At 40.7% G+C, this 15,809-nt stretch overlaps 1 protein-coding gene and 1 long non-coding RNA gene across 14 annotated transcripts in view; one reads left to right on the top strand and one right to left on the bottom strand.

The window, feature by feature from the left end:
* Positions 1 to 4,062, top strand: part of LOC115606870 — a 19,535-nt gene extending 15,473 nt beyond the window's left edge. The window contains exons 2-3 of one of the 2 annotated variants that reach the window (XR_003991041.1): positions 220 to 342; positions 2,298 to 4,062. This is a non-coding gene — a long non-coding RNA (uncharacterized LOC115606870). The remainder of the gene's footprint in view (positions 1 to 219; positions 343 to 2,297) is intronic. The other variant, XR_003991040.1, reaches the window with a different exon arrangement.
* HPS5 (HPS5 biogenesis of lysosomal organelles complex 2 subunit 2) overlaps positions 1 to 15,809 on the bottom strand; it is a 26,604-nt gene extending 10,795 nt beyond the window's left edge. For 3 of the 12 annotated variants that reach the window (XR_003991038.1, XR_003991039.1, XR_004389897.1), the window contains exons 1-13: positions 13,892 to 14,730; positions 13,022 to 13,132; positions 12,264 to 12,328; positions 11,434 to 11,626; positions 10,053 to 10,186; positions 8,635 to 8,850; positions 8,233 to 8,304; positions 7,935 to 8,023; positions 6,123 to 6,301; positions 5,739 to 5,897; positions 4,449 to 4,608; positions 2,285 to 2,408; positions 360 to 506 (exon numbers count right to left, since the gene is read on the bottom strand). Coding sequence is in view for 7 of the 12 variants with exons in the window: in XM_030483444.1 (XP_030339304.1) it covers positions 360 to 506; positions 2,285 to 2,408; positions 4,449 to 4,608; positions 5,739 to 5,897; positions 6,123 to 6,301; positions 7,935 to 8,023; positions 8,233 to 8,304; positions 8,635 to 8,850; positions 10,053 to 10,186; positions 11,434 to 11,626; positions 12,264 to 12,328; positions 13,022 to 13,132; positions 13,892 to 13,999 (1,757 nt within the window). In the remaining 5 variants the exon portion in view is untranslated. Of the gene's footprint in view, positions 1 to 359; positions 507 to 2,284; positions 2,409 to 4,448; positions 4,609 to 5,738; positions 5,898 to 6,122; positions 6,302 to 7,934; positions 8,024 to 8,232; positions 8,305 to 8,634; positions 8,851 to 10,052; positions 10,187 to 10,676; positions 11,627 to 12,263; positions 12,329 to 13,021; positions 13,133 to 13,891; positions 14,731 to 14,756; positions 15,267 to 15,311 lie in introns of those variants that run through there. The other 9 variants (XR_003991035.1, XR_003991036.1, XM_030483444.1 and 6 more) reach the window with 8 other exon arrangements.

Here is a 15,809-nt window from a genome sequence, read left to right as displayed (position 1 = left end):
AATAGAAAGATGTTTTCAGGGAGCTAAAAGTGTTTACCCCCTACTCAGAAAGGACAGGAAATGAAGTGCTGGACTCATGCCCGTAACTATAACTAGCATCACAGATACACTACATAAGAACTGCTGAATACGCTATGTTCATGCTCTTTGGTCATTACAGTACGGTGGAGACTGTGTGCTCCACCACTCAGAAGTGTTCATTGCCTAATCCGCTTCTAGGAAAGGAGTCAGGGAGAACCAGTCAAACCCACCATAGTAATGAAGACAACTCCTTGTTCTACCTGAAACAATGTTTTTTCTGCTATCCTCAGAACATTCAGCAAATGCAATTGCTAAGAAAAGGTAACTTTTGCACTCACTCTTTCTCTTCCTGAGGAGGTGCTACCAGATTAACATTCAACTCCTGCAGCTGCTCATCATCCTTGGCTTCTTGCCTCCCCCTAGCATCAGGGCTTATATGAAGTGTGCCAATCTTTTCAGTAGTTTTGCGTACAAAGCTGGAAACACTAGGAGTCAGAAGTTCAAACATTTAAAATTGGAAGTTCAAACATGAACAAATCATTTTCTTTCCATTCAGACCATGATTTCAGAAAACTTTATAATCTGAAGAATTCTTGAGAAAAGGTTGAGAGCACCGATGACCAACAAGAACAAAACTCACTAATAAGCTGCTCAAAATTCTTACTTCAGTCATGGTCCATACTTTCAGCACAGAATAAAAACCTGCAGTATTGAAGACTTGGGGTTTTTTGCTGTTGGAGAAACAGGATCACATATTAACATTAGTGCTTATATCAGGACATGTACTTGAACGCAAGTAAGTGCAGGTCAGCCATGGTGCATTTTAACGCTTATAAACAGAAAGCATCATTAGGAAATTATGTCCCTCTTGAGAGTAAGAAACAGTTTTACAATACTCCAAATTAATTCTTCAGATTACAAAGCTCACTAAAAATGTCCTTTTCACATCATCAGTCCCTAGCCCTTCACATATGTTTTTCAAGGGGAAGCCCAGTAAACATACCAAAACCTAATTATTTCTAACACTGCCATGAAGAGAACTATGTTATCCACAGTTGATCATAAAAATCAGCTTCTTGCTTTCTGGCCAAGAACTACTTTAAAAGCATCAAGAAAAAAGAAAAAAAGCAACCCTTTACTTGCTTGCCAGAGCATATGACATCTTTTACTACACAGAAGTATAGCAAAAGTTGAAGGCTCCCGCAGAAGAGTGCAAAACGATTGGACTTTAATGTATAGCAGGATTAAAGGTAAACTTAAACATTAATTTTAAGTGTGATAGTAACGTATTTAATTATAAATTGAATACAGTAAATACTCAAATATTTAGTTATTATTAACAGAAACACTTATTACAAGTAAAGTCCAAAAATTTGCTTACAGTTTAAAAAGAATTCAAAACATTCAAAACAAGGTTATTCTGAGATCCTCACACTATTGATATCAGCTACAATCTTCTGTTGGGGGACATGATTCACATACCTAAGTTATTAAGGGAGGGCTACGCAACTTTTCACACCATCATTATGGGCCAGCAACATTTTACCTAAGAAACTAACATACATCTTTTTTTTTTTTTTTATTTTTAAGTTATGTATTTAACACCATCTCCTTTACGTGTGTGTGTGTGTGTGTCCCCGTGTCCCTGGTTTTTACAGCAGGTTTTAGAACAGCAATTTGATTTCTGCATAGAACAGACATTACCGTATTTACTTGCACTGGGCATAAGCTACCATTATTCCAGGAATACTCGGGAAATTGTTTAGATTCACTGAAAGGTGTGTATGGGGAGACAGCAGACCATGGGCTATACTTTGCAACTGTGTTTTAGCAACATCTAGCATGCTTTCAATATTTTAATGTTTGTCCCCAAACAATATTAGAAGCCTGCACTCATTCATAAGAAATCTAAGTACCAGAAAAGCAAAATCCCAAACCAACATTCATTAAGTTTGCTTTGAAGACAAACCACAACCACAGTTTACAGGGCAATGTTAAGCATTCTTGGTCACTTAAGCATCCTCAGCCATTTCAAAACTGAGGTTGAAATCTTGGGTCCACTGAAGTTAACAGCAGTTCATCTTCATTAGAGTCAAGAGGGAAGCTCTGAACTGTCTAGCAAACTTGACTGCATCCCCAGTCTTTCAGTTCAGATGTTATGTTTTTGCAGAACGTAGCATGAACTAAACCAGACAACGCTACAAATTCAGAGGACAGAAAAGGGAAAGATGTAATGGATGAGTGAACCTGCTGCAAGTTTTACCTTTCTTTGACAGCTTGGAGAGAGACGAGAGGAGATGGGGAACGAAATGACAAAGGAATACTGAATGGGAGAAATGTCTCATTCCGGTCAGCCTCAACCGCCACAGATGTATGAGATACGTTGTCTAACAAATGGAAGTGAAATAAAGAGTCATGACCTGACAAAAATGGAACAGTGAAACAAACTGCAAGTCACTAATTCATAAATGGATAACCTGCATACGATTTTTTCCTATTTAATACTCAGGAACGTGTGAAGCCAGAAAAGTGCTACTTGGTTTCAAGGGCCATTTTATTACTGACTTTGGACCTAGTAAGTCTGCTTTGTTAACAGTCTTTTGGCTCTATAACAAGGCAAATGATGATCAACAACTGTATGAAAATGATCTTCTACAAGTAGATTTACAGTTCATTTAGGTGACAAAATCTCGATTTAACCTACTGCCAGTTATTTAAACACCTAGGAAAATGAAGTATGGCATACATAAATTTACATTGTATGATTTCCTAAAACCTAAATCACACATGAGCATACAGACACATATAAGCCATGGTTAAGATATAAATCACCCTTTTATCTGAACAGACTTAAATATGTAATTGAGCCCATAGCTCTCTGGCTTTTGATAAGAACCACAGGAAATACAAAATCACTGACTATTGCCTTTTCTCTCTTATATCCCTAGCAGTATCTACAATGTGTTTTGAGTAATCGTTTCCTGCTACAAACACACACTGTATCTTTAAGTCATGTAAAAAAGAAAAAAAGGATCCTTTTAAGTAAGGATGACATTGCATTTTGCAACAGTCAGCACTACCTGCACTGTTGAGAGGAAAAGATGCTCTGCAGTTACAGAAATTCTAGATAGTGCCTAAAGGTCACAAGTGATTATATGATTGCTTGTATATAAGGCTGCTTTTGTTCATTATGCAGATTAGAAACCTAAAACCTTATGACATCTTACGTAAATGTGAGCAGGGAAACACTAAACCCATTTTCTTAAATATCAATTCAAGTACACGTGCTTCAAGAAGCATCTAGGCCTTCTATACTCTGAAATAAGTTTCAGCAAATTTGTTGTCTCTTGTTTAACAGATAGAACTTTTGATCTTCATTCAAAAACTGCATCCCTTCATTTTAGTTTTCATACTGGAAATTATACACGTCCTTCCAAGTTTTCTTGGTTTTATGGTGATGTAAGTAAAGAGGCACATGTAAAAGTAAGTGCTACAAACAGCATGCAGCTTAGTCAGTGGGACAACACTACTAAGAAATAGGGAAGTAAATACTAATTTCTATGCTCTCCCTCCCCAATGCAGTTTTCCCCGACAAAGCATCCAAATTCTCTCCATCCTCAACTGCCATCTACTCTCTGCAGAAGCTAAAAAGCAGCCTTTTTATTGGAAAGCCTCTCTACCATACCTGGAACTAAGCCAGCTACTCATCATGCTGGGTTTCTGCATCCCCTCCCAATCCCAGCCACAGCAGAGAACAAGACCATTAGTGTCTCTTTAGCTTTCATCCAGTGACAGATATTTGTTAGGAAATTAAAAAAAAAAAAAAAAAAAGCTCCCTGGATGGTCTAAATGTTAGTTATTAACATTCTATAATCCCTTCAACACATGTAAGAGATGATCCCCTGTGCAAATGAAACCTTGGAATAAAGTTAAGAGCACATTAAGCCTACTGTTTTTCCTGAAGAAATATAAAGCCAGAGCCAAGATTCAGGAATTCTTTCCTGGTACAAATATTACTGTAAGGATAGCAGCAGCAAAAAACCTCAATCAAAGCCCAGTTAACACTGACATAGTCTGCTGAGAGAATCTTAGCATTAATGATGAATTGCACATTGAGTGTGGTTGGGAGGGTGGAATTTGAGTGAAGTCCTAGCTTGGTAAAAGCCCTCTGGATCTTTTTGTCTTGTTTCTCTGGGTTTTGTTTCTTTTTAAGCTTAGATTTTTGTGGAGCCAGCATTTCACCCCAATGGTTCAAGAAGGAGTTTGACTGGAAGGTGAGGTGACTGTTCCCATTGATCAAATTAGAGGATTTAAATCATGGATATCTTGATAGTGGAAAATAAGAACACAGAGCCAACCCAACCAAATTATTATAAACTAAACAGAAATTGCATCCAAATAACATCATTTTCATTAAGAAACATTACCAAGTTCTACTTGCTCATCTTCATGGTGTGCAGGAAATTCTTTAAGTCTCTCATCTTCTGAGAATGTTTGACTGTGGAGAGAATTTGAATCTTCATCTGACTGACTGCCTCTTCGACTGATAACACGATATATTCCAGAATCTAAGACACTAAAACTTTCCTGTCAGACAAGGGAGAGGAGTTAGATGTTGCACGAGTTGACTTCCTTGTTAAACGTCCTGCAATGAACTCAACCAACCATACCCACACAAATAACCTCACAGCACTTCACAATTCACTGTCTGGAAAAGCCCTATATAACAGCGTATTTTTGACATATGCAGAATGGAAAAGTACACGGGTGGCAATAAGTGTGCAGTCCAGTGACTTTATAAAGATGTGTATGTTGCAACTGCTTTTAGGAAAACAGCCTGCAAACAACTGGTGTACTCAGTACAAGGTAAAATCATCTCTGCTTTAGTCCTGCATCCAAGATTGTCACTTCACCCCTTTGCACCTGTGTACCCAAGAGTCCATATTCCTTCTTGCTTGTTAACCATACCCAGAGAGCACACTTACCTTTAGACCCTGCTAAACTTTAGTTCCAGGACACACACGCATTCTTTCACTCATGATCAGTTTATGTGGTTTACTTTTCCCATCTGCTAATGAAACAAACCTGTCTACCACATCAAGATAGAATTTACATTAAAAAGTAAAGTTAAAAAAACCCAAAGTAAAGTTAACTTTTCACTGTTAAAGTGAAAGCAGCAACTGATACTGTATTAACTATGAAAGATTTCCTTTTTCTTGAAAAGCTGCTGAGAAGCTAAGACAAAACCCAAACAGCTGTACATGTAAAAGAACATTAGAAATATGCTTTGATTTTTTTTCCTTAGAGTCTTCTGGTTAAGCTTCATAGAGTGAGACAATGTTTTTAAATAGGGCTAGGATTGTTCTGACCATTCGGACATTCAGTTTTCACCACAGAAAACTACAGTTACAGTCAAGATGACCTTTACTGAAGCACGTTAGGACAGTAACCTCAGCTGTGGAGAATGCCGCCTTTGATCAATCTTTGTCTACATCTCAACCATTAGCCACAAAATAACATGGAAAAAAGGCAGTGATCTGAGAGCCTAAAGAATGCAAGCAGTAGTATTTCATACCTCTCTACCCCACCTAATTTTAGAAAATAGCATTATCAGCTATAGTAGACATGGTAAAAATGAAAGCCTCAACTTCAAAGTGATTTTAAGCCATAAAGATAAAATCTGCAGGTAACATATTTGGCACTACCTATATACATACATGAGATGAAATACTGCTCCTTCTACTGCTGCATGCAGAATCTACAGGTTCCAACTTTGAAATCAGTTCTTCCACTTGCACAGTAAGATCTTGTTGGGTTGAGGCATCCAGCTGAGACTTTAAGTGCTCCAGCTTGTCTAAAGGCAAATTTTTTCTTGCCTAGAAGTACACAGTGAAATAGAAATATTATTATTTCTAATGTACATGTGAAAAGCAAAAGGCACCATCCATGCAGGCTAAGTTTCATCCCAAAAGTATAATGTTTGGAATACTTTTTAAAAGCTCAAAAAAATTAATCTCAGAAACCTATGGAACTCAAAGGAAAACGGTGACAGGAAACAGAGTGAAATTGCACTGCACATTTAAAAAGAGGTATGTACTTACCCTGCAAGAAATAATTGCATTTTGGAAGAGACAACAGACCCTGGCAGCAAGGGTCCAGAACCCTCTTCTCATTAGACGGTCTATGCAGCGGTCTACCAGCAGAAGGGAGAGATGAACAACTTTTCCATTTGTATGCAGACAGAACAACTCACTTTTGTAAACTGCAATATCCTGAATATCTGCAAAACCAGATGCAGAGACATATCTAAAGGACTGAAATCATGAGTCAAAATTCCTTTCTGTTCCTGAAAGAATGTGAAAAGGTATTTCCCATCTGACTGTAAATGCGTACAAAAGCCTAACACACTGCAGCATAAGTGGCATGGGGAAAAACAAACATTGAAGAGTGCTAAGCTAGCATCTAATGACTACACAGTCAAAGTATCAAAGCTTTGCAGAGATGCACTTCTAGAAAGCATTTCTAGAAAGCATTCAAAAAGCACACTGAAGTTACTGAAAAGCTCCCTTTTCCTCTGAAGGAGGACGAAAAACCCGAGACTGATAAAGATGAGAAATACATCATTGTTAGCTTTGAAATGGAAGGAAAACATTTGCTAGTAGAAAAATGCTTTGACTTTTCAGCAGTTTCCAAATGAAATAGTTACGTTATATGCAAATGTTCCATGACAAAGGCATTGGAAACTTAACACCAAATGGACTGGAGAGAAGGGGAAGGAAAAGACTGACAGACAATGACAAACCATTCTAGGACTATGTCTATACCCATACACACAAAACCGTTTTTGAGGGTTCACTCATCTGCCAAATAAGTACATTCTCTGGTTCTGGTTTAGACAGGTGTTAGAAAAAAAAAAAACAGGGTTTAAGCTTTCAGCAGCCAGATTATCCTTCACAGGATACCTGACAATAAACCTGTGTCATGGTTTAAGCCCAGCTGGTAACTCAGAACCATGCAGCCGCTTGCTCACCCCCTGAGGCAGGATGGGGAGCAGAACTGAAAGAATGTAACTCCCACAGGTTGAGATCAGAACAGTCCAATAACTAAACTACAATATAATAATACTACTACTAGTAATGATAATAATGATATGGGAAATACAAGGAAAGAGAATATAAAACTAAAAAGGGAAAGGGAAAAAAACCAATAAACAGCAGTGATGCACAACACAATTGCTCACCACCTGCCAACTGATATCCAGCCCAACCAGAGCAGCCATCTGGGCCTTCCAGGTGACTCCACCCAGTCAGTATATATGACAGTTTATATACGGGGCATGACGTGCTGTAGTATGGAATCCCCTTTGGCTAGTTTGGGCCAGGTGTCCTGTCTCTGCTCCCTCTCCCTTCTTGTGCCCCTCCTTACTGGCAGAGCATGAGACTGAAAAGTCCTTGATCAGGGTAAGTGCTACTGAGCAACAAGTAAAACGTCTGTGTTTTATCAGCATTGTCCTCACACTAAATTGAAACTACAGCACTGCACAGCTACTAGGAAGAAAATTAACTCTAACCCAGCCAAAACCGGGACAATCTGAATAAACACAAACAAGGAAAGGATACTGCAGGTTACCACCTCTCACTATTTGATTATTGTATTTTAAGATGCACTCTACACCACATTTTGTTTCTCAAGCATATTTTCAGAAGTATGGAGGAAGGGGATGGCTAGTAGAGGCAGGGAAAGAGTTAATATTGAAGGATATACCTGACAAATGACAACGAAAAAGTTTTCTGATCAATGTTCTACAATCCAGCTACAAAAATTAAGCTTGAAAAGGCTCCATATTAGGCAAGGACTTCAGAAGTGACAAACTTAACAGACAATATTACAAAGCAAAGATTCTTAAAGTTTACCTTTTACTTCACTCCAGAGTAAGACTTGAACACTTTGGGGAAGAAAAATATAAATGCCTCTTTCTGTCCAGGTCATCACACAGTGCTCACTGCAAGCAAAGCAAAACTTAACTGTGCACCAGTTAATTCGGCATTGGCTCAAGTACAGCAAGCGAGAAGCGGTACGGTTGTTCAGCATTGATACTTGGAAAATTCTTATGCAAAAAGATGAACTTGGCAGTATAAATTAGGAGAATATAGAACTTTTCTATTTTTAACTCTACTTTATCAACAGGAACCTATGCTGACAAATACTCACGTCAGATACAGCAGCTTTGGGAAAGATAAAGATTGTGGAGAGCAGCTGGAACTAGTATAATGAGGATCCAGCCTGTAAAGCAAAATTATTATCTGTTACAACTACAGTAATATCACTTTCTTAATATTCTTAACCCTGTAAATGCAAGGCTGGCTAAATAAACATGGTCTTATGACAGCAGCATTCACTGTGGTAGTCACACAGACATACCTGCAGGACCAAAGTTTTGTCATTTTTGATAACTACTGGCTTCTATTATTAGAGGAGAGTGTATTAAGATAACAACTAGGATTAACACTTGACTGCACTAGGAGTTTATTTAACTTTCTCAGTATTAATGCAGTTCTCAGCTAGTCTAGAAATCTCAACCAAGTTTATCACAGATAACACTCATGTTTCTACCTGAGAGTAACAACAGGGAGGGGTGGTGATGACAGCAGCTGCTTGAACTGATGCGTGCTTTGCACTTCCCCATCAAAGTTCACCTCCCACATCCTTGAGCCAGGTCGAGCACAATATATTAATGGCTGCTGATTCCCACTGTTTTTTCCAGCAGGGAAGAAACATGCTCCAAATTCTCCATCTCTCTCTTTATTACCAATTTTCCAGAACTTCTCTCTAGTGAAAAAAAATGTACTTGTTAAGGCTTTAATTAATTTTATGTTTTTCTTGAAGAACCAAAATACTAAATCCTAATTGGTGAATTGGTTTTGGTGCTTAAAATAATCTGCCATTGATATTATAAAGCCTGCATGAAGTTTATAAAAGACAGAAAAAGCAGAAATATTCATTAGTTTAAATGGATGCGTAGATCATTAAAAGCTTTTTTAACAGCAGAACCAGTTGGTCAACCTTGTGGTGGGGAAGGTGATGGTGCAAATAACACCAGAAACCATTTCCAATCACATGAAAGATAAGGCAGTGATTATGAATGGTGAGCATGGATTTATGAAGGGGAAATCATGTTACAACATGATGAGTGGCTTGACAGATGAGAAGAGAGCAGTGGATGTTGTTTAGCTTGACTTCAGTACGGCTTTTGTCACTGCCCCTGCTAACATTTTCACAGAGAAACGGAGGAAGCATAGGCTAGATAAACAGACATTGATACACACAATGCCCTGCACCAGAGGAAGAAGAACCCCAGGCACCAGTACAGGCCACTTGGGTGGAAAGTAGCTTGCAGAAAAGGACCTGGGGGTCCTGGTGAACAAGCAGCTCACCATAAGCCAGCAATGTGCTCTTCTAGCAAAGGCAGCCAATCTGGGCTGCATTAGGAAGAGTGTTGCCAGCAGGTCAATGGAAATGATCTTTCCCCTCTTCTTGGCACTGGTGAGGTATCTGGAGTGCTGGGTCCAGTTCCAGGCTCACCAGTACAAGAGAGACAGGGACATAATGGAGTAAGCCCAGTGATGGGCCACAAAGACAATTAAGGGATTGCAGCGCCTGCCTTAAAAGAGGCGAAGAGTGCTGGGCTGGTCAGCCTGGAACAGGGAAGGCTTGGGGGAGAAACTCATCTGATCCCACATGTATAAATACCTGATGGGGGAGTAAAGACGACAGAGGCAGACTAGTCTCAGTGGTGCCCAGTGAAACGACAAAAGGCAATGGACGCAAATGGAAAGACAGGAGATTCCATTTCAACATAAGAAAAAGCTCAAAATCTAACCAGACACAGTCCTACACAATCTATCCATTCCACCCAACCGTGCCGTGAGCAAGAAAATTGGACTAGATGATTTCTAGATGACTAGTGAGGTCACTTCAGAAACTGTGTGATTCTGTCAAGTCCAATATTTTACAAGTAAAATGTAACTTGCCTCTCAGTATCACACAAATAAGTGCGTGTAAGTGAAGATATGAGCAGTCGTCCATCCAAATAATCGAGCTGAACAACCCGAGAATCTACAGTGGTTATAATCTGAACAGGAAACATCACAAAAGTAGCAGCAGCCTACAGTTAGAAAAAAGAAAGAAAATGTACTGGTCGTCGGTTCAAAGTAAAGACTATTTCATTAAGTTGCAAAATTCAGAAAAGACTCACGCATGTTATGAATACACAGCATAAGACAGAACAGTTCCCTTTTTCTCTCTTCACAAAACAAAGCTTCAATGCTCAAGGCATACAAGTCTACATCCTCCTTTTCCCAAAACTGTTACTGAAGGTTTAAGAAAAAAGATCACTTCCCTGTAGAATAAAGTGTGTAGAATAAACACACTTTATAAAGAGTGTGTTTTCTATAACATTTAGAGGGGTTTTACTCTTGCTTTTGTAAGCTTTGTGCTTCTGTAAATTCTCATAATTCTCCCCACAGGTACTTTCAGACAGCAAACAGTTTTATTGAGACAGACTTGACTACTTGATACAAAAAAACCAAACACCTTACACTGGATTTAAGTGGTTTACATTAACTCACTTTCTCTATTGCCCTGCAGCGAATTACCTGAATACTATTTATTATACAAGTGTCTCAGTTTGCATGGGTGGCAGAACAAAGTCACAGGCAGACTTCTTATTTAGAAGAATCTACTGGGAACTGCACTCTTCTAGCAGATTTTCTACCTGTCACCATTTTGACAGCTTAAAGCTGTTTTCTTTGTTAGGAAAGTGACAAAGTATGTGACATGAGAGATTCAACGGTCCAGAATCAGACTTGAGCAGACATATTCTGTGAGCCGTGCCCTTCTCTCCTCTTTTTTTCCTTCTCTTTTCACAGTTGAATTTTTTGCTCTTATTTAAATGCTGTTGTCTTGCTACTTTTAAGCAAACTTTCTCTCAAAATCTTTCATAAGGGCTAGAAAGGACCTGGAGGAACACACCTACTTCCACTGTAACACACAGCTGAACCTGTAGTTGGAGTCTAAGGAACCCAGCAGGCTCAGAAACATCAAGACTCTGAACGTGTATACTTGCAAACTCCAAGAGAAAGAAGCTCTTCCAGATTTTAATTCTGTACATTTGGAAGTATTTTTATGTTGCATTACTAAAATAGCTAAAAGAGGAGGTGAGGAAGTTCATGGGTCAGGATTACTACTGTAATTTGTCTCAAGAGACTGATTCTTCACCTCAACAGTCAAAGCTACCAGAAATTTATCAGCTGGCAGTCTTCCTCTGTTCTGCTTTACTAAAATAAACAAAAAAATTCCACACATCATCCCCTGTGAACCTCTTCCTCTCAAACAAAGTATGAAACATTTTACCTTCCCTTGCTTCGATGTGTTAATCTTGATGGCTGATACTTTTCCCACATGATCTCCTACAAAAACACGAAGAGCAGCTGTATCCCAACGCAGAGCTGTGACTTTTCTGCCCTTGTGCTCAGAGGAAACATAAATCCGCTCTGGCTTCCCACGACGTTCCTGGTTCAGCTCCCAGACTACTACAAGACCTTGGCTACAACAATTAAAAAAAGAAAATAAAATCTGAGACTAAGTCTTCTAATGTTTTATCAGTGATGAAGATGCATTATTCCAAAGAAACAGAAAATCTAAGGAAAGTAGACCATCTCAGAGCTGGTTGTGTTTGAGGCTGCATGCTTTTGAGAAGTGTCACATTCTTAATTTTCAAGAAGAATAAGTGTCCTTCCTTACATCACAGTGCATCAGCAGCTTTGTTTGGAAGGCTACTCTAACGTTTACTGGAATTGCCAGTGAGGATGCAGAAAAACAAGCATTTAAATGGATTTTAAACAATGTAAGAGGCATTAACTACCGATCTCATTCTGCCAAGTTAATCAAGATATTTCTTTTGATGCTGAAAGGTCTAAAAGAGCAATTTATCATCATAACTTCATATGCATTAGCTCTCCCACACATGTTCTGTTACAGAAAAAATACTTACTCTGAAACAATTATTCCATTATTCCAGAAAAAAAGTTAAGCAAACTGTCTGTGCAGAGAATTATTCTGTAGGGGCTTCTACCAGTTAATTCTCTGCCCACCTCTAAGTTCTCAGCAGATGTGAGATGTGAAACTTAGAAGCTACTTCAAAATATTTATCCAGCATTCAGTTTTGTGAGTATATCACTCACCTGGTGGCAACAGCAACATAGTCTTCATCATGCAAACAACAGGCAACCCGGGAAACGGCACCCTCCTGAAAGCAAGTATGGGAGTAAGTGCAGCTGGAAGTTTTTCTTACACTGCCTTTACCACTAAGCAACTTTCATCTTTAAGATAGAGAACAGATTCATGTCGACAGCTGCTACCACTTTGTTGTGATGCAGTTTAGAGTTTGTTTGCAAACACTGAGCTTGCTCTAGAAAGAGGCAGCCAACAACATCATCAAGAGGAATGACTGTAGTTCATGCTCTGATTTGGAAAACACAGAAATCGGTCTCCTGTCCTCACACCTATGGAAGTTGTTTTGCCAGAACTAAAAGTGAGATGCTCCCAACCTTAAAAGCCAGTCTATCCTTTCTTTGCTTATGGAAGTAGCTCATAGTTTGGACATCCAAACATTGTTGTTATCTACAGGTGACCTGCTCTGGTTTAAATATTTAGGCAACTTTCTTGCTGCTGTTAGAAGTAAGAATTTGAAAAATAAAGGTCTGACCCTCCCCAAGTAATTTCTTTCACACCTAATGAAATCTATTACACCACACACTCTGGGGATACACTCCAGTGCCACAAACTTTCCTAAATGGAGCAGTCCAAAACTTCACCTTATGTGGGCAATTCAGCAAGCTGAAAATGCCTGCTGACTCTTCATAAAAATTAACTTGAATCAATGTCTCTTTCCCAGTCCCATTTTCCCCAGAAATTTTTGTATAGAATTCTTTACCCTTACCTTATGAGTGAGAAAAAGCCTTTGCTTCCAGCCATCTTTCTGTATAAGGTTCAGCCCTCCTCCTGAGCTGCCCAGAGCCAGCCATCTCTTTGATACATCTATACATGTGCACTGAAGGAATAAAAACCAGAATGCACAACACGGCTGCGTGTAAGTACTAATAAGAGTATCTTTTTCTTGCATTTTTATGTTATTTTTAAAGGCTTCATTGTTTGCCAGCTGTGTACCACTCCTGAAACACGCAGCACAGTCAGATATTAAAACAACACACTCCACTACCGGAGCAAACGGTATAAGGCGGCAACTGCGTAAAGCTGTATTATTACCCACAGTTGCATTAAGAAAACACATACACAGACCCTTTGTCTTCACCACTTCTTCTTCCCAAAGTTTCCCCTCCATAAGCTAGCACGCACACACACAAAAAGGACAAGATGATTCATAGAATTACAGAACGGTTTGGGTTGGAAGGGACCGTAAAGATCATCTCGTTCCAACCCCCCTGCCATGGGCACGGACACCTCGCACTAGACCAGGTTGCTCAAAGCTCCGTCCAGGCTGGCCTTCAACACTGCCAGGGATGGGGCAGCCACAGCTTCTCTGGGCAACCTGTGCCAGCGCCTCAGCACCCTCACACGGAAGAACTTCTTCCTAATAGCTAATGTAAATCTCCCCTCTGTCAGCTTAAAGCCATTCCCCCTCGTCCTGTCACTACATGCCCTTTAATAATCCCTCTCCAAATTTCTCGTAGGCAGGTCTGATTCCTGTAGGTTAATCAGATAATAAACCAAATAAGGTTATTATTTGAATCAAGGAAAAAAAAAACCCAAAACACACACCCCCCAAAAAGCTCACCCACCACAAACTCACCTTCAGACGACCAGAATCCAGCCTGAGTGCAGAAAGCAACGGATCCAAACATTCAAGCTCTGCCAACACATGGTTGTAAGAGTCTGGAATTATTGGCGCAGAGGCCATCGATGTACACGACCGGTGCTACTTGCTTATGGGTGTATTACAGCTTCAGCTTTCAGCGGTGCCTGCCACAAATAAAGTCAGTCCTTGATAAGTTCTATTTTTCAGCACGACATTTGTTTTTCTGTGTTAAAAAAAACCACTGAACGTCTTCTCCTTCAAAGAACACCAGGTTTCAGTTTGCCAAAAAGGCCCAAGGGCTGCAAAATTAGACTCCTGCTTCATTTATGAGGAGTCTTTGTGGAAGTTCGTTTCAGAAAACTTAACCTATCAGAAACCAACCTTGGAAATACTTAAATTCCAGCTATTAAGATATATTTATATCCGCCTGTGAAACAAATTCTATCTACCTATGGAAAAAGCCTTGGTTTATGGCAAAATGCACTTCCCCCCACAACACACACACTTGATTTGAAACTCATTTTCTCAAGGAAAACATCTAGCATTAGCATTTTATACCCACATCGTCTTCTCCCCCAAAACTAAATTTAAGGAGTATTTTCCTCAATTGATACCAAATTTAGAATTATCTGCATTTGTGCATTTTTAATACAACTACTCATAAACATGTATGAACTACCCTTTCCACAGCACCTCTTTTCCAGGATAGAAGATCGATAACTATTTAATTCTTGGTTTCCACCCTCTTATCAAAGCTGCAACCTCATATATTTTTCCTAAAGAGCACATACTTTAAAATAATCTCTTGTTGAGGAATTTTTATAGTTTAGGCCTGTATGTTGCTTAAAAAAAAACTCACCTTGATATAGTTCATACTCAAGCCTCTGGATTTCTAAATAACGTTCAGTTTGCAGTACCATAAATTAAGTAACTGCCTCCCAGAAACACTACCATGTGAAACCTTACACTTCCTTAGAAGAAAAGTGAACTTTGACTCTTAGCAGGCACTAGGAAAAGGGAAGATACACGTTCAGCCACAGAGACTGAAAACTATTTCTTCAAAATTCTCAAAAACATCTTAAAATTTTAAATGATGGGATCTGAGAACGACTTCGCCCCAGAGGTAAAGACCAGACCGTCCCTGATGACAAAAAAAAAAAAAAATAAATCCAACAAACAACAAACTGTTTTGTTCCGGATTCGAGTAGTTGGTCCAGAAAGTCACCCCCGTGCCTGCCTTACACACAGTCATACGGACGGCGGCAGATAACCTCGATCAAAGAAAGCCAGGCTAGGATATTAAATCCTTCCTTGAACTCTGCTCTCGCAGCCAACAACCGCCCCGGCCCCGGCCCCGGCCCTGAGCACGGGCTGCCCGCCCGCCGGCCTCCAGCCTGACGAAGACCCACAAACCCACCTTGCTTTCCCTCAGACACGCGAAGTAAGAGCCCGAAAGCACCCCTCAGCCCCCAGCCAGAGCTGCCCGCGGAAAGCCCAGCACACCGAGCGCCCGAGGGCCGACAGCGGGGCTCCGCCAGGGAACGAGCGCTTCCCGGCTGCCGCACCGCACCAGCGCTCCCAAAGCCCCGGTCGCGAGCGCCACAGCTGCCGCCGCCCGGGAGCCAGGACACAGGAAACCACGGGGGTGGCAGCGACTGCTCCCGGGGGCGGTACCGGGCCGGGCTCCCCTCCCGCAGGCACCCCCCGGCAGGCACCCCCCGGCAGGCACCCGGCCCGGCCCCGCCCCGGGCACACCCAGGGGCGGGCAGCGCCGCTCCCCCCCCCGCCTCCGCTCCCCGCTCTCCCCGCGGCCCGACGCGCTGCCTCACGCCCGCCCCCGCTCCGCGGCACCGCCCCGCGAGCAGCGCGGCACGTGACGCGCGGGCGGGGCGGGGGCGTGCGGAGCTCGAGA

This window comes from Strigops habroptila, chromosome 4 (genome assembly GCF_004027225.2).
Source record: "Strigops habroptila isolate Jane chromosome 4, bStrHab1.2.pri, whole genome shotgun sequence".
Lineage (NCBI taxonomy): Eukaryota > Metazoa > Chordata > Aves > Psittaciformes > Psittacidae > Strigops > Strigops habroptila.
The sequence above is the reverse complement of the archived record's forward strand: the minus strand, read 5'-3'. Positions and strand labels throughout refer to the sequence as shown.